The 19,632-nt window shown below is 39.2% G+C and overlaps 1 protein-coding gene across 1 annotated transcript in view; it reads left to right on the top strand.

The window, feature by feature from the left end:
• The window catches only part of KIAA0825, a 398,890-nt gene that overhangs the window by 143,440 nt on the left and 235,818 nt on the right, over positions 1–19,632 (top strand). Inside the window, 2 exon segments of the mRNA XM_079918575.1 lie at positions 12,870–12,916; positions 12,918–13,093. Coding sequence (XP_079774701.1) covers positions 12,870–12,916; positions 12,918–13,093 — 223 coding nt within the window.

Here is a 19,632-nt window from a genome sequence, read left to right as displayed (position 1 = left end):
CTCTTTAAGGATTAAATAGCTGACTTTAATATTCGTTATTGCAAAGGTAACACATTAAACAACTGGATCTTTTACAGTGTGAGTTAAACAAACAACCTGTTTCATTTTGATGAGTTCCCAAACTTCTAAACATATTTGTTCTCCATGTTACTATCACATCTGTTTAATCTTTTTTTTTTTTTTTTTTCTGGTACGCGGGCCTCTCACTCTTGTGGCCTCTCCCATTGCAGAGCACGGGCTCCGGACGCGCAGGCTCAGTGGCCATGGCTCACGGGCCCAGCCACTCCGCGGCATGTGGGATCTTCCCAGACCGGGACACGAACCCGTGTCCCCTGCATTGGCAGGCGGACTCTCAACCACTGCGTCACCTGTTTAATCTACTTTTATTGCCTGCTTTTATCTTACTCTATAACCAGTGGAGTTACCTCTTTAAGCATAGCTGATAAGACTTCCACCTCCAGGCTTGCTCTGTTCAGCCCATCTAGAGGCCTGGGAAGTCAGCGTGTAAATGGGTTTATCTTTCAAATAGCTTCTTATATTTAATTTCTTTCTCTTTTCTATACCTAAAGCAAACGTAAGTGTAATAAGACTTTTCTTTCTTTCTGCTTGATTGTAGCCATCAATCTTCACTATTATCCTAATGCAAAGATTAGAACATAGTGGTGACTGCTCAGCCCACAGTGGAAATGCAATTTGATACAAGTTTTTTGGAAAGCAATATAATAAAACTGTATCAAAAACCTTAAAAATAGAGCTTCCCTGGTGGCGCAGTGGTTGAGAGTCCGCCTGCCGATGCAGGGCACACGGGTTCGTGCCCCGGTCCGGGAAGATCCCACATGCCGCGGAAGCGGCTAGGCCCGTGAGCCATGGCCGCTGAGCCTGTGCGTCCGGAGCCTGTGCTCCGCAACGGGAGAGGCCACAGCAGTGAGAGGCCCACCTTAAAAATATTTATGGCCCTTTATCAGCAATTCCATTGCTAGGAATCAATCATAAGGAATTAATCAGAGCTGCTGAGAAAGTTTTATATGCAAGGATATTCATCGAAGCATTATTTGTAAAAGGAAAACATGGAAATAAATGTCTCACAGTATGGAATTAGACAAATCACCTATGGATTAGCCATGCGATAGACTACTGTGGCGTCGTTAAAAAGGTTGATTTTGAAAAATATTAAATGACAAATCATTGTGATTTATACTCAAAGGAAAACTGCAGGTTAGTAGTGTTGTAGTAATCAAAGCCAGCCCAGTTTTTAGAGTGATAACTGTGAACCTGACATGCCCAGTGCTTCATGTACATTATCTTTTTCAAACTTCACACCAGTCTTTGAAATAAGTACTCATGTGCTTCTTTCATGGAGAGTAAAGTGATGTGCAGGTAGCAACTTTCTGAAGAGAACAAATCTGGGAGGCAGACTCTGAACCTCGGCTTGTCTGCTTCCAAAGCCCGAGCTCCTGACAGCTGCATCTCCACCTTTCAGAGGGAGAGCAGTCCAGGATGACGTTAACAGTCGTGCAAGAAAAATCTAAGATTGTCAGTTATTCATTATGTAAAGTCTCTTTATCGTTCGACTTGCAGGAGCCCTGATATACTAATGTATAGTGTTTATCTCCAAGGGAGGGATCTAGTAGGCAGATTCCCCAAACCTGCATCATATGGGAGCCCCCATTTCCCAGGGGATGAACAATTATTGCAAGATGGCACACAATTGAGAAGTGTTGAACTATGCCGTACTACTCTACACATAGCATTTTAAAAGTATGTAGAGAAAAACAAATATTGAAAGGATATAAAAACTCTATGCTAGGGGCTTCCTTGGTGGTGCAGTGGTTGAGAGTCTGCCTGCCGATGCAGGGGACGCGGGTTCGTGCCCCGGTCCGGGAAGATCCCACATGCCGCAGAGCGGTTGGGCCCGTGAGCCATGGCCGCTGAGCCTGTGCGTCCGGAGCCTGTGCTCCGCAACGGGAGAGACCACAACAATGAGAGGCCCGCGTACCGCAAACAAACAAACAAACAAACAAACAAACAAAAAACTCTATGCTAGAGAGCTTATAGTTTACATGTTTATATGGATTTTTATCTGGGCACTTTCCAAATTTCCTATAATGAAAGCAGCTTAATTTTATTAAGATTAAAAAAATTTAAAAGAAACCTCATTTTTTTAAATGCTCTTTGATTCACAGGTATTACCCTGTAACTGCTCTACAGAGGATTTCTAGCTCTGGGCACTTCCTTTACCCCAACATTCTATGTCCGGCTGCCCATATTTCTTGAATGACCCACTGTATTACTGGAAACCCAGCATAATGTCTTCAACAGATCCTTCTTTTCACTCTTCCCTTGTCCCCTAACCATGGTCTTTTCTATAAGGAACACATCATTCTTAAACACTTCAAGGGTAGAATCTTGATTCTGCTTTCCATATTGAGCTGCTTGTTGCCTATTCCTACTGTATTATCATGTTCAGTTGATTCGTTCCCACAGTTCTCTTAGAAGCAGTCTTTCTCTACAACCCATTGCAACAACCTTGGTCCATCTTACTATTATTTAACATGTTTTAAAAACTGTTTTTGTTATACCGTTCTACTGCTCAAGAACCTACAGTAGCTTCTGCTTCTCCTACACTGCCTGGCTTGTTTCCTGGAGCACCCAACACTTCTCCGCTCCAGTTGTCAGTCTTCTCTCTTGTCTTTAAGACACAGTTATTCTACAATTTTAACTTTTATTTATTGCTTACTCTCAACTTTGAGCCTTTATTTATGTAATTTTCGCTCCTGAAATGCCCTTGGTTCTCTATCTTGCCTTTTTAAATTCTCCATGCAAGTACAGTATGAACCCTTCTACCCTGACTTTCTGACAGTTATTCTCTCTAACAGTTCCATATAATCTGCACAGAAAGACATGATCCATGTGATTCATGATCCAACATGTTCAGAACAGAGGAACCCAGGATAGCAATAAAAGTAGTTTCAAAATAACTCAACTTATTTATTTGCATTTGTCAAGCATTGCAATGGGAATTCCTAGACCACCATCATGTGACCTTAAAAATCTTTACCTTTCCATCCATTTCCTCACATAAATCAGCTGTTGCTGTGTGTTTTTCACCCTTAAATTATCCTCCAAAACTCCATTCCTCACCTTAGCAACTAAAATGAACTGTTCAGGGAAATACACATGGGTTGAATGATGATAAACTAAAAATATATTATGCTTTTTTTTTTGGAAAGGGTGAGGATGAGATTAAAATATTTAATATTATGACGTATCTTAGTAATTTAGTCACCTATTTGCTCATTTATTTACACCTGTGCATTGTTTCAGAAAGATTTAAGTTGGCTTTTAATAGTATTAAATATATTAAGATAATGAATTAAAAGTAGGTGAGAAGGAAGAAACAGAGCAAGGAGGACATGAAATTAAGACTTACAATAAGAGTTAGAAATGCATAAATAGTTGTATGCACCGTAAATTTGTCTATAGGGTTACTAGAGAATGCCTACCAAGTATATAAATTGGTAAAAATAGAATTTTTCATGTTCTCCTAGAACTCCTGGAATAGAGTTTAGAAGAGTTTGCTTTAGGGAAAATATATGTATTTTCAAAGCAATAAGTAAAATATATTATATTCATTATCCCTAGCAGTGTTACAGGCTAACAATGTGAGTTGATTTAGAAAGGGTAATCAGTTTCATGCTAGATTAAACTAAGGTATGTGGAGAATATATTCATCTCAGTGTTAATACTATGACAGCACACTGTACTTTCATATAAATGTTCAAGAAAGAATACTATCTTAGTCAATTATACTGTTGCATTATAAAGTTTTTTTCTTATTATTTTCCCAACTTTCATCATCTTGTGGTTCTTTCCGTAGTTCCAAATACTTTTCAGGTCTTCCTTAGCTAAGGAGGTCATAACTGGACACTGAATCCAAGTAGCATAATCAGTGTGAGTGAACAGTCCATTCATTTTACACTGCTCATTTTCTTTTATGATGACATGATGTTTTGATTCATGGCCAGTCCATTCTGAGCTGTGGATATTTCTTTCTACTATGCTTTTGTTTCCATTATGGTTTTACTCAATGTAATCCTGTTTTGGACTTATATGCTTTTTTTCCCCTCCCTAAATATTAAACTACCTTTGGCTTCATTATATTATATGCTATGTGGGTCTTCCCATTTACGCAGTTTACCAAGATGTGTTCATTCATTCTTTCAATAAATGCATTTTAAAATTTTTCTCCAAGTAAGGCATATGCTAGGTATAAGTGGTGAGGGAAGAGATAGCCAATAAAATTTCTTTGCAGGTTCATCTACTTTGGCCTGGCTATTAAATATTGAAAATCTTTAGCATTCTATCATAGAACCTTTTGTAGGTGAACTCACACATGTCTGTGGTTTCATGTACTTTTTAAGTGGCCCCCAATTCAAATCTCTGCTTTCAGTCTCTTCTAGGACTACAGACCTATATATTCATGGATGTGAATCGTACATGAATGTCTTCCTCAGGTTTATACCTGATGAGCACAGAGATACCTCAAACTCAACATGACAAAAATTGAACTTAGGATACTCCCCTCCAAACTGATCCTCTTTCATTTCCCCCCATTTTGACTAATTGTACCTGCATGTGATTGTATAAGGCAGAGACCAGAAGGTAACCCGAATACCTCCCTCTTTCTCTTCTACTAGATCCAGTTCATTACTAACTCTCGTTAATTTTAGCCCCTAATATCTGTTCTCCATAGTACCACCTTCGCCTTAGTGCATCACCTCTCTCCTGACTACTGCAGTGGCTCCTTGGTTTCCTCCCGTGTATATGTTGACTCCAATATTCTCCAAACTATAGCCAGAGACTTCTCAAACCAAAATCTATTTTCAAAACTAAGTTTTATCATTTCACACTTATAGCTCACAGCCCTCCATGAATTCCCCTTTATCCTTAAGCATGCACAAAAAATTTACCATGGCCTGTAAAACCTACATAGATGTGGCTTACCCTCCTCTGCAACCTCTTCTGATACCACACTACTCTGTGATTTTGCTCCTCACACATTAACCTTTTTCACATTTCCTTGCCATGAAATGTACCATTCTGCCACAGGATCTTTGCACATGCTTTTCCCTTTCCTTCAAAGGTCTTCTTCCCCTTTCATCTAGTAATGTCAATGTATCTTCCTATCTCAGTTCCTATCTCAGTGTGACTTCTGTAGGGAAGCCTTTCATCAACCCCAAAGACTAGCGTACTTCTTCTCACTACATCTTCTAATAGCATCTTTTGCTTTTTCTTGATTGAGTTGTTATGGTTGTAATTTTATCTTCATTTGTATGACCATTTAAACCATGCATGTATTCCCTGCTGAATTCTGTAAAAACAATGGGTTTGTTTTTTACTTACTGTTGTGTCTCCATGGCCTTGCACACAGAAATCAGCCAACAAATGTTGGTTTAATGACTAAGTGAATTAAGGAACAAATGAGTTATTGTAGTATTGTTTCAGATATTGCCACATTAAATGGTACTTTTAACTCTTTTCAAACATTTGATCTGAGTGGTCAAGCTCAGTGATGGGAAGAAAGCTCTTGTTGGGGAGGTGGCTTCTAGTATCCTCAGGAGAGAACATCTGGGGAGGAGGACAAAAGAGAACTTTGGTCTCCCAGCTGCTGCTGTCAGGCTGTTCCATAGGACTGAAGAGAAAAGCTTAGAGAACTTGTACTCTGATGCGGTGCCAAGCTTTGACCTGGAGCCAACAGTCAGGGGAGAAGTAATGGGAGCTTTTGAACACCAAAGCTCTAACATGGCTGTTCCAGAGTGTGGATGGACAAGCAGCTGGATCTTTGAAAAGATTTTCAGAGAAAAAGTCATATGTTTGTGGAGCAGTTACTAAAAGAAATGAAAATGTCAGGTGAGCTGGTTACTTGATATAGCTAGATATTTCTACATATCTTTCCTTTTCTATTATGGTTTAAAGCTATTATATAAATAAGAATATAGCAATGGAACCAGCAATGAGATAATAAGAAACAACTGTAGGTTTTCACATTAGACAGACAAGGTTTGCAGACCTGTATAGTTTTGTGATTTGGAAAGTTAGTTAAATAGTTTATATTTTTGTGAGGAAGTTAAGACATAAATACAGTATGATCTTATTGATCTACTTGAAAACAGCACATAATACCATTGTCTACTTCCCCCATCTTGAAACATCTTCTTCCCTTAGCTTCTGAGATATTCTCATGGCAGAGTTATGAGGATTTAATTAGCTAATGTGCCTACAAGGCACCCATCACGTAAGTGCTTACTAAACAATCATTCAGTACTGCTCTGTTAGTAAAGAGCTGTATGTTTCAGAAAGTGGAAGGTCTTATCAATTATCCAAACATGTTAAAAGGACCAGCTCCAAGTATGATAAAGTGGAAAGAATATTGAACTATTTTCTCATTGAGTCTCTGCACTTATCAGAAGTGTGATGCCAGGGGAGACCTTTCTTGAACTCCTGTAACAGGATATTTATTATCTGGTAGACAAGGACCAATAATAGTTAAAGGCTCCAGAGAGATAACTTCTGCTCCTCTAAAGGGATGGTTAAGTGATTTAGTAGTCTCCAGTGTCTTATTGACTCAGGTGCTAGGGGACTTCTGGGGGAGTCCAAAAGTGATGGCTGACATGTAGTATCAACATTATTTTTAAAATTAAAATTAGATTCTTGTGTATTTTTAGAAATAAGGTACACTAACCTGTGTAACACTAAAGTGTGGAGCTAGGGCTATGAGTTTGGGGCACTAATATATCTTTGGGTGATTTTCGAGAAATGGGGTCATCCCAAGTGAAAAAGTTTAATTTACTAAAATCAAGAAATAATTCATATCCTCACAGGTTGAATGCCTATCCTTTAAGTTGCATACCAGGTAGTGTGGATACCATCAACTCTGAAAAACTGAGACTCTTTAAGAGTATCAGTTTACCTCAGTGGACAAAGTTATTAAAAATCAAGGCAAATCCTATATATAAACATGCAGGTGACCCCTGTCTGATTTCTATTTATTGAATCATCTCTAATTATAAATATCATAGAGACATGGCTATACCCATTATAGAGATTAAAATGTATGCAAACATTTTCAATGTTATAACTACATATATTTTGCACATTCTTGATTAAAGTGATGAAGAAAATACTTTGGGTTTTTGTTTTCCCCCCTCAGCTTTTTTCCCCAGGTACTAAAGAGAAAATGTTAGAATTGTTTTAAATATTTGTCTCCCCGGAAAGATTTGGAAGGATTAGTTTTGGAAAGGCAAAAGTAGTATAGTAGTACGGAGCTTTTCCTCCTCTGCTTTCATTATCCCACTTTAGGGCTTTCACTCTCAGTTTCTCTTTAGTTATGCCCTTGCCTTTGTTCTCTGAATCATGTAACTTATGGTCTCTGGCATAAATTTGGCCCAGTAATCCGTGACAGGAACCATCTGGTCAAAATCAGTCCCTAGATACCTTAAATAACATGGCTCCAATTTGGGAATCAGCCTTGAGACCACAAACCCGAGTTTGAGTCAAAAACATGGTATCCTCAATCAGGAGGTTGAATAGAGCCAAACACCCTCAATGCTGGAAAATGCAACTTACCCACCAAATATCAACCAGGTTGAATGGAAGGAAACATGGAGTAGTGGAATAATCGTGGGTTCTGAAGTCAGAAAAACCTGGATTCAAAGTCCAGTTGCCGTATTTATTAATGAAATGACCTTGGACTATTTTCGTAATATTCCTGAAACATACATTAAGTGAGATGAGTCCTAAGTGTCTCCATGCAGGTCTTATTTTGCATTTCCCCAAGAAGCAGACCCTGAGACAAGGATTAAAGTAAAATTAGTTTATTTTCTAAGTGAACGAAACACTAGAGGGGAATGAATAAGTGAGACAAAGAAAGAAAGACAGCAAATAAAGATTAGTGTAATCAAGCCAACTACCACAGGAGTAACTAGAACTTACACCTTCAGGGGAAATTCTTGGAGCCAGTGGGAAAGGCACATCTCAGAGTTTTCCCGCCAGGGCAACAAGGATGCTGAGGAATTTATTAGCAGTTTTCATCCATCGTTGGTTGAAGGCTGCTCTGGAAGTGTTAATTTGCTGGTACTTCCAACCTGTATTGCTGGAAGGTAGAGAAATGCAGGTTCTGACAGCAAAAGGCCGGCCATTGTCAACTGAGTGGTAAGGGCAAGAGGATGTGGGGACATTGACATTTGTTCTAACCCTTGCACCACTGAAATCCACTCATTATTGATGTTAAGTTCTCTGGGCCTTATCATTGATTCTTCAAGGTGATGGCTGGTCAAAAAAAAAAAAAAGTTTTATTATGGTTGAGTTAATGGGACAAGTTAGAGTGTCTCCTGCTTCCATTATTCCTGAGTCTGCAAATGCTAATCATCATTACATTCCTCTACCACTTATTCTAGCTTCCCCTTCCCCTCGGTCATCACATCTGCTTGCGTATGTTGCTTCCCTAGCATAGACATAGACCTTCATCCTCGAGATGTTGAACCATAACTACCATTCCCTTATCAGAATGTGGTTACTTTGGTCACCTATTTACGGTTATTACCAGTCATGAGAGCATCAAGAGGTGCCCTGGTGAATCCCTTGAGTTACAGACATACTCCTCCCTGCTCTCCATATGCAGTAGCAACCCTAGCTCCTCGGTGATAATCAGGGTTATTACCCTTACCAATATAGTAGCTCCTTTCTTCGCCTGCTAGACTGCTGGCATGGGAATCCAAAAATAACTAGAAGGCAGCTATAACATTAGGTTTAGTGGATTTATTCATGATCCCCTGGTAGAGGTGTGCATTTTCCAAGTCACCCCACCACAGAAACCAGGACCTTCACTCACCCAGAGCCTATGGGGAGTTATGGGAATGGAAAACACAAATTAAATTCCTAGTGGATAATCAGGAACTCTGGTGAGGAGGTGGCTTCTAGTATCCTTCGGAGAGGACTTTCAACCTGTGGCTCCTGGACCCATATGGTTTTTCTCTTAGGGACATAGAACCATATAATGGCTGTTCATTTAAAGTAAATACCAAGTGTTGAAGAACAGTGCCCAACACTGCTCGGTGTTATCCCCAAGCTGTGCATTTCAGAGTCCATTCCAATGTTCCCCTAGTCTGACAGCTTCTGCATGTTAAGTATATGGTAGGAGCAGTGACTCCCAAGGTCATGTGACCTGAGCAGTGAGGCTGCTCTTACTGCAGTCTGAACCTCCTACAGAGTCTTTGCTTGCCCTGTGCCCCACACACAACTGTGGTTGGAAGTCAAGCCATAGTGTACTGACAGGGCTAAGATTTTATAAATTTTCTACTGCAGTGTGAACACATACTAAAAAACTGCAGAAATTACAAGTGAACTACTTGATAAGTTTTCATAAAGTAAACACACCCAAATACAGCCAAGATTTTGAACAATGATTCTCTAAAAATAATTTGTTAGTTTCATAAACTAATAATGACTGAACCCCAACATTGCCTGGATTTGAAAAATTCCTTAGGCCTTTTCATGCCCCAGAAGTGCAGCACTAATTAGAGTATAAGCCTGATATAACCCAGCCATAAATTTGTCCTGTCTCCTAATACAAGATTTATGCATTCCAGTGGATTTATAAATTTTGTTCTCTTCTTTGTATTATAGTGGAAGTCAACATGTACATATTTGATACATATATACATATATTAAAAATTTCCTTTTCTGTCATTTTTTGTAAGGCTAATCTCACTTTCACAGCTCCTCCAGCTCAAAGGATGAGGGAACATATGCTTCCCCATATGCCCAGTGCCGACTCCTCAATGCGTTTATTACTCGGAGCTTAGTGACTGAGGAATGTTTGTAATCTTTTATTTTTCCTTATAGTGAGTCATTCTACTGTACATTTCAAAATCTGTGATAAGTTGAAAGATCCAAGAATTGAGGTACATTTCAACAAACAGCTTCCCATCTGGTAAATGAGAAGTTTTGTTTATAACCAGGTATTCAAATAAGTGGTATGAAATGACATTCAAATTATTTTGTCTCATTACATGTCTAAAGGACTGAGCAAAAACACAACCCTCCCTCCAATTCACCTCCATACTGCAGCCAGGTCAGGAAACTCATCTGCCTTAAATTCTTCAACAGGTCCAAAGTCCCCACCTTGGCTAATGAGACCCTCTATGAACTGGCCCCTGTCTTCCTTCTTCAAATTGTCTCTCAACAATCCCCTTCCTTTCCTAAACTCCATCAAACTGGATCTTTCAGTTCATTAAATGTATCCTTAAGTCAGCACTCAACTCAAGCAAAATCCATAGGTAGGAAATGTTAAAAAAAACTAAGTCAATTTTGATACACAGCTTACTACCAACTAGCTGCTTTTCATCTACCAGACCCCAAGCAAGTTTCTTGAAGTCAGCAGTTGGGGTTTAGGATAGAAACAGGGACAGCCATTGTGAGGATCTGCTTCAGTGTTTCAGTCCAAAAGGCTCACCTAGTGGTTTCTTCCTCTGGCACCATGTTTGGATTTTCTGCAAGAGCCAGACCAATCTGGGAATACCCAAAGGAATTCAGAACTGCTGAACTGACAGACCTGTTTCCTCTGGTCTGAGGGTTAAATAATTCCCCGCTTCTCTCTCCACCACCCATCTAGCTAACACTGCCTCACCAATTGCCAGGGAGTTTCTCCGTTTTGAGTTATGTTATCAGTCTCACATGGGAAGCCTGTGTTGGTCCAAAGTTCAGGTGATTTTGTGCATCATAAGGTTGTGAGATGTTCCAAATGCCCCAAGCCAAACCAAAGGGGAGATGCTTTTAAATTTCATTTTACATCTTCAGATCCTCTCACTTTTGTTTAAAGCAGCATTTTGGCAAAGCATCCTCTTTTTTTTAAGAGTTTATCTACCCATTTATGAGCATATGAGTCAATCAGCTAACATTGACAGAGCCTTAAATGTGCTTAGTTCATTGGTAAGAGCTTTGGGGTGTAAAACAAGTGTGCTCACAAGGCTTGAATCTGAGTGGAGAGATAAAGCTTTAATTGATGAAATAATAAAGTGCTAAAATCTGCATACTTGCCATCAGTTCTTTAATTCAGAGTGAGATAGACTGCTATGGAGAGAAAGTTTTAGTGAAGACTCTACAGAGAAAGTGATATTTTTGTGGCAAATTGAAGGATGCGTAAGATTAAGTATAGGGTCATCTGGTGGTTGCTGCTCAGGTGGCAGCCAAGGTGGACCTGTATGGGCACAAAGGCACAGAGGCAGGAAAGATAATACCAACTAGGCCTATCCCTGCTACCTGTGCTCCAGAAAGCACTGCCTTCCACAGTGGTTCTCAAACCTTAGTGTGCATCAGAATCTCCTGGAGAGGGCTTGTTAAAACACAGATTTCTGGGACCCATTCCCAGAATTTCTGATGGGGTAAGACCTGGGAATTTGCATTTTTAACAAGTTCTCAGGGCTTCCCTGATGGCACAGTGGTTAAGAAGCCGCCTGCCAATGCAGGGCACACGGGTTCAAGCCCTGGTCTGGGAAGATCCCACACGCCACAGAGCAACTAAGCCCGTGTGCCTCAACTACTGAGCCTGCTCTCTAGAGCCCGCGAGCCACAACTACTGAGCCTGCATGCCACAACTACTGAAGCCCGCACTCCTAGAGCCCGTGCTCTGCAACAAGAGAAGCCCCCGCAGTAAGAAGCCCATGCACTGCAACGAAGAGTAGCCCCCACTGATCGCAACTAGAGAAAGCCTGCACGCAGCAACAAAGACCCAAATGCAGCCAAAAATAAATATATAAAATAAATTTATTTAAAAAAACCCAAAAACAAGTTCTCAGGTGATGCTGATGCTGTTGGTCCAGGGCCCAAGCTTTGGAAACCTTTGCTCTAGACTATGATGATGGTTCACCACTCAGTACATTTCATCTGGAAACGATGCTGCAAATCGTCTCTCTCAGTGATACTCTTTGTTCCGCTTTCTTCCACGCTAAAGCATATGGTCTTCTCATTCACACCTTTACATTTCTCAGTCTCATCTTTCCTTCCCAGTGCCACCCTAGTCCCACAACCCTTATCTCCACAATCAGATTGAGTGTGGTCATTTCCTGCCATTTTTTTGTTGTAGTTGTAAGTTGATATCAGATGCTGTGACCTTTAGCCAGTCTAAACCTTGAGACTTTAGAAGGAAAAAGTGAATAATGTTATCAGTGTTCAGTTTCTACCTTATTTCCTTATCTCTTGCAGATTCACTGGTAAATTAATGTGGTGATGTGGGGGACCTGATTTTAATTTTCTATTCAACACTGATTATAATTTCCCAAGTAGAAGCTTATTTGCCTTGGAATTATTTCTCTTTGATAAACTGATTACCCAAGTAGGTAGCAGTGTGACTGTTAGAGTGGTTCTGATAATTGCATGTTGATTTAAGGCTTTACATATTAAATAATTAGATTATGGTTGACCTTTGACAGAAGCTTTGAATTCCTTTCATTTTATCAGCAATCACAGTACATGGCAAATTAGTAGCCAAAACACATTGTAACTTCTCTCCATGAATAATGAAAGAAGTTAATAGCACATAGTAGGCACTCATGTATTTGTTGAATGAACAAATAAATGCATTAAAAAATGCATAAATAATTTTTATTTGCTCCATGAAGCTAAAACAGACATAGTTCCATGAAATATACGCATGGTTATTTTGTATCAGTTTTAAATTTGGCAGGTTACCAAATGTTAATTTGCTTTTAGCTAGTAGAGATTAAATGTAATTCCTTCCCTGAGCAGCCCTAAAGTAAGCAAGCATGAAAGCATTTTCACAGTAATCTGGGAGGAATTGACATTTAAAGGAGTTAGCATTACATCTGTACTTTAAAGCTATTAATTTCATAGATAAATTAACTTCATTACTCCATCTTTATCTTGCATTTTGAAAGGACTCCATCAGCTGGACGATTGACAGCCGAGGGTCAGTTGAAACTGCTGTTATCCCAGCCAGGCTGTAATTGGAACCTGCTTCTGGAAACCCTACTGCATCATGATGGTCTTTTACTGAGAATCTTGCTAAAGAGCTCAAGTGAGTATTTGTAGTTATGAGAATGTCCTGAAAAAACCCAGTCATTGCTCAAGTTGAATGGAATTTTTTTCCTACTTGAATGTTGGCAGAGGGATGAAACCAACTGCATTATATCAATAGTCAGTGGGGTTAGCAGCAGGCAAAATATTGAGTAACTTTATAAACCTATTGGAAAGATTTTTTTCAGGGATTCTGAATGAGGGCAAAAAATATTTTTATATAATACTGTCCTATCATAAACTATCATAATATAGAAATATATCAATATATAGGGTTTGAAATGCCTAAGAATATTATGGGAACACAGTTATATGTCCAAAACAGAAGAGAGAGAGAGAGAGCGAGAGAGAGAGAAAGGGAGAGAGAGATTGCTTTAGAGCCACATTAGACATTTCAGTGGATCATGAAGAATGCTTATATAACTTATGAACAAGCAAGCATGGCTTACAGCCATATCACTGAGGCATGGAGAAGTAATCATGAGAAAATTATGAATGGAAATTGAGGAGTAATAGAGGACCATACTTCTCTTAATTAGACTTTCTTTCTTCCCCTGTAAGTACTATTTTAGAAAATGGTAAGTAATGTTATGCCAGTCTCATAGTATATCCTACTGCTCTCCTGCTACATCTATAAAGAGTTTTCTAACCATCTTCACATACCCCTACACATTTCTTCTGTTCTATACTATACGTGTAGCCAGATTAATTTTTATCAATCACTAGTTTCAGTATAGTTTTCTCTAATCAAAATCTTTTTTCTCTAGTTCCCCATCAACCTACAGGAACAAATCCCTGTCCTTTGGCCATTCAAATATGGCCCCAGACTAGTTTTGTAAGCTTTTTCCCCACTATTCTCTTGTGTATGTGTGCGCACGCACGCGCAATCACACACAAACACACATACACACCCATTTCAGCCATTGTCCCCAAAGCCCCAGGCACATGCTCCTTCCACACCTTGGCTCACCCATTTTTCCTCCTTGAAAGACCCTCCATAGACAACCCAGCCTCCACCAATGGGCAAAGGCCACTGATGTTCCAGATCTCTGAACACTGTAGCTCACACTGATGTCTCCCTCCCTCCCCTGAACTTCACGGTGTCTGTTATGGTGGCTGCTGCCCTTAGCTTACTCTGCCTTGTATTGTTATTATATTTGTATATGAATGAGGCAAATGTTACCAGGCCCAACCAGCCTGTTGGTATACAGATGAGGTTCATAGCATTCCCAGTCCAGATTGTTCCAGTCATGTCTGGAATTTTTGGTTTCTCAGATCTGCTCATGACCAGTTCCCCATATTCTTCTCTTCTGTACACCCTGATGTTTGCTTCCCAAAAGCCACTTAGGGGAAGTGCCTCACTACTGAGCCCTTTGCTTCTCTCCTGGTGCTCTCAAATTCATAAAATCTTGTGGTTCCAAAGGTCACTACAACTCCTCCAGTGTCACTGTGTTCCAAGGAGAAGTTCAGAGGTTACCTCTCCTCGAAACCCTGAATCTGTCTTTATTCTCTTAGCCCCCAAGCCGTACTCTGTGGGCCTTAAATCTTACAGAGTTGAACTGAAAACATTATCTTTACCTTCAATATCTATAACTCCACTCTCCTAAAGGGAAAACAGGTGCTAGGGAAACTAATTGCTCAAGTAGCCAACATATATTGTTTACTTATTAGTTGTCAGGCACTGTGATTCTTAAAACCTTATAAAGTAAATACAATTATTTTCATCATGTTAAAAATAACATTAGAGTTTAAGATAATGTTATTTTCCAAGAGACACATGTAGCTGATAAATGGTGGGTAACCCAGGATTCTGAACCCAGCTGGAGCTTTCTTTCCCTTACCCTTCTATACAAATACTCTTGCAAATTAAATCCTGGAATGGACCAGGGGTATCTGCAAAAACTGTAATCTGTCCAGTCTCAGGTTGAATCAACCAGGACACCCCAGTGCACATGCATTTAACTGTTCTTTCCAGCTATTAGTGGAAATTAGTGTTGATCATAGATTTTTATTTTCATATTCCTCCTCAAGCTAACACAGTGCTTTTTACAGAAAAAGTCCAGTGATTGGCCAGTGATCCATTAGAATATAAAATATGGAGCTTCCATTAAACTTTATAATCTGAGCTTTCAGGCAAGGTGACTACACAACACAGATAGTATCTGACATGACTGGAGAGTTACTCTAATATAACTCATGAAACTCATGGGCATGGTCCCAGAAGAGAAATGGTTTCCTCTTGATAAAGTTATATAGAACAGCCTGGAAAAACAATTGTGATCAAACATTGGACTATACTGATATAGCCACTAAGTACAGGAATAGCAACTGTGGTTAAATGAATATTTAACCATGTTTTCTTACAAAAAAATTCCACATTTACTTACCAAAAATATTACATCTACCTTTTGTACATATAACGTGATATTGTTTTTGAGGGACTTACAGGTTACTAAAGGTACTATATTGTATCTCCTTCAGTTCTGGTTCTTACGGAATACAGAAGTGTATTTACCCAACCTGCTCAAATATCTATCAGTTTTTGCAGAGGTTGTTAGGTGTTTGATCAGGGTTACATAACTGCCTTGGTATTGTCTTGTATTGAATTTTATTAGCTACTTCAAATATTGTAAGGATGAAGTGACAGAATTTACTAATCGATTGATTGACTGGCTGACTTATTAAGCTGCAGTAGAAACCTGTCACTTTAATTTAGAAACAGTATATTCAGGGAATCTTATTAACTAGACTAAGATGGAAATTATTATGCACCTAAAAATACATATATTTATATAGTAATATTTTTTCAGAGATTTTGTTTTCATTGAACACCATTTGGTAATTTAGAAGTTTGATCATATTTTTAGGAAAGCAAAATTTTAGAGTAAAATATGCTGATTAGGTGTTTCAAGCATCATAACTATTGGGCTTTTTATGTGAGAGTTTTCCTTTATAAATAGTGTCTTTTTGGTCTAATTGATAAAATTTAACTTTTGTTAAATTGGCTCAGGAATAAGAATAGAGATTTTAAATACATATTTTTATTTTTATTTATTTATTTATTTGGCTGCATTGAGTCTTATTTGTGGCACATGGAATCTTCGTTGCCGCGTGTAGGATCTTCATTGCAGCATGCAGGCTCTTAGTTGCGGCGTGTGGGCTCTTTAGTTGCGGCATGCATGTGGGATCTAGTTCCTTGAACAGGGATCGAACCCAGGCCCCCTGCATTGGGAGCAGAGTCTTAGCCACTGGACAACCAGGGAAGTCCCTAAATACATATTTTTATTGTACATATTTTAAAACAAGGTCCTCTTCATCCAATAAGCAATTATTAAATTCTGTTAGGTAGAGAATTTTTGATAGACAACCATATATTATAAAGATTAAAATATATGAGGTTTATCTCTTTTATATCTGTAGCTTTTGGTCGTGCTCTATGAAAATGATTTATCAGAATTTCTATTTCTTTTAAAAAGAATCAGCTGAGCCTATATGGAAATAACTTTCTTGTAATATGAGATACAACTTCACTGAAGGTCAGAAAATAGTAAAATTTAGTAAATGAATGAATAGTAAAATTTTAATTTATTCATTAATAATAAAAAAGTCATAGGCTGCAAGCTTCTAGGAAGCTTGGATAAAGTTCAATGGGCATGAGAAGGTAATGTTTGTTGGTTTTATTTTTAAGATGGGCCATCCTAAATTTGAAGGAAAAAAAACCTCTCAAGTACAAATGTTTATAGAAGATTTTAAATTTGTAAGACACTATTTTGGATTAGTGACGTTAAAAACCCAGGGCAATTGTTTTGACATTACCTCACTGAGGCCACATGGCCTTAACCAGTTTCTTACTTGTGGCATCAAAAGAACAAATATTTGGCAATTTCCCAATTGTTAGCAGGTAGCCTTTTCCTGCTAGTGACATTTGAATGAAGTGTAACTAACTTTCTTTCCTTTGCCCATTGCCTCAAGAATGACTCTCAGTGAAACTTCTTGGCTTCTGGTGATATTCAGTAATAACATAATAACCACAACCAACTAGCAAACACATAATATTTAACATGTTCTAGACACGGCTTCTAAGTCTTTAAATGTGTTCACTCACTGAATCCTCAAAACAAACTCTGTGTGGTAGGTACAATTATCATCTCCATTTTACAGATGAGGAAAGTGAGACACAGAGAAATCAAGTCGTTTGTCCAAGTCAACAGCTAATAATCAGCAAAGCAGGATTTGATTCAGACAGCCGGTGTGCAGGGACTGTGCTTTCACCCACCACACTTGTACGGCATCCTGGCAGCGCCACAGAAAGTTTACAAAATTGCAGGGTTGCACAATTTATGAGAACTATCAGGAACCTCTATCATGGATAATTTTGCTAGTACAATCTGTACTTTTCAACCTTGTAACAAAGTGCCAAAAGATAGTCAAGAAACTGACCTACAGAAAATTCTAAATAAATGGCTGCCACCACTACAAAGGCTTGGTTGACTTAAAATGAATTAATCAATTCAAATTCTCTGACTTTATGGTTAATGTTTTCTTGATCTTTTGGGTAATGAGGAATATTGTGGCAGAAGCTTGGTGTTTTATTGTACATTATGTGTGTGTGAGTTTCATTTTATAAGTATTTATGACCAAAGTGCTGCTTCATGACTGTCTTGAAGGAAGTGACCAAAAGTAAAAATATGCTCCCTCTTGGTACCCTTAGTGCACCTAACTTCAATGTCTTTGGCTGCTTTCGCTAGTGACAACATCTGTATTCTTACTTGTTCAGTATTTGTTTCTCTGCTGGATTTGTACCCTGTTCTTACCGAGAACAGTAGAATCGTATTTGTGTGTTCTTGCCTTAGTCTTTCCAGCCAAGGATCCTATCCGCGAATGATGACAGACTAGCCTAGAATATCAGTGGTCTCCATAGAATTATTACAGTCCCAGAAACAGTTATCATCTAGGGTCTGTGCTGAGTCTCCATGAGGGTAGGGTGGTTGTAGGGTATGATTATGTAAAGCAAGGCTTCTGGACTTTACAGTGCAAAAACATTATCTGGGGAGCTGGTTAAAACTGCAGATTCTGATTCAGTAGGTCTTGGGTGGGACCTGAGATTCTGCATTTCTAACAAGCTCCCAGGGAATGCTGCTCCTGGTGCTGCTATCCCCTGGACCACCTTTTGAGTAACAAGGCCGTTGAACAAGGTATCTGTTACTATAGATGGCAAAAAATTGGGGTATGTGATTTGTCTTTTCAATGTATTATGCTTTTAAAGAGACATAATTTTTTTTTTCCCCCTCCGGTACGCGGGCCTCACACTGTTGTGGCCTCTCCCGTTGCGGAGCACAGGCTCCGGACGCGCAGGCTCAGCGGCCATGGCTCACTGGTCCAGCCGCTCCGCGGCATGCGGGATCTTCCCGAACCGGGGCACGAACCCATGTCCCCTGCATCGGCAGGCGGACTCTCAACCACTGCGCCACCAGGGAAGCCCTAAAGAGACACAATTTACTTAAGATTATTTATAATCCGTTTTGTCAGAACGTTCACAGAAGTCAGAAATCTTGGTCTTATTCAAATACAGAACTGATTATGTCACTCCCCTGCTAAAAACCTTTAGCGGCTGCCCACTACTTATAGAGTACAGACCCTAATCCTTAAGACACAAGCAATGTCCATTGTGCTCTGGCAATGGCTGACTTGTCCAGCATCGGGTCCATGCAAGCTTAACATGCATATTCTGGTCTAGGTTGTGCATCTTAGATTTGTATATTTATAATAGCAATGTCCCTGTAGAAGTATCTTGAGAAAAGAGGCAGATGCTCCAACACCAGTGACCTTTCAATTAATTGGCCCAAATTCCACGTTCTTTCCTGTTACAGAACCCTTGAAATGTTATTTTTTTGAGCCTAGAATCTTCTTCCTTTTCATTTTCCTGGCAACTGATAATCATCTTTTAGCTTCAGTATTACTTCCTAGGAAGTCATCTTTGATCATCCCATAACGTCCCACCATAATTCCTTTCGTAACACTCGTCACAATTTTAAGTGAAAGGTTAAATGACATAATTGAGTATTTAATCCCTGTGTCAGCCATTGCAAGCTCCAGAAGGGCAGGGGACAGCTCATCATTTTTCCCCAGTACTTGGCTTAGTTCTCGACACTTGAGACTGGTACTGATCACAGAGAAGGGGCATAAAAAGTATTTGTGAATGAATGAAATTTCCAGGAAAAAATTCTACTTCACTCATTAGTGTTGTGATCTGTCTAAACTTCAGTCTCCCCATTTCTAAATTAGGGTACTAATAATGACCTTACGTGTTTATTTTGAGGTTTAAAAAAGTAAATAGGGACTGCCCTGGTGGCGCAGTGGATAAGACTTCACGCTCCCAATGCAGAGGGCCCGTGTTCAATACCTGAACTAGATCCCACACGCATGCCACAACTAAGAGTTCACATGCTGCAACTAAGGAACCCACCTGCCACAACTAAGACCCAGCACAACCAAATAAATAAATTAAAAAAAAACCTAATTAAAAAAAGTAAATAAACA

The sequence above is a fragment of the Stenella coeruleoalba genome, assembly GCF_951394435.1.
Source record: "Stenella coeruleoalba genome assembly, chromosome: 3".
Taxonomy (NCBI): Eukaryota; Metazoa; Chordata; class Mammalia; order Artiodactyla; family Delphinidae; genus Stenella; species Stenella coeruleoalba.
Note: the sequence above shows the minus strand (reverse complement) of the source record. Positions and strands in the feature narration are given on the sequence as shown.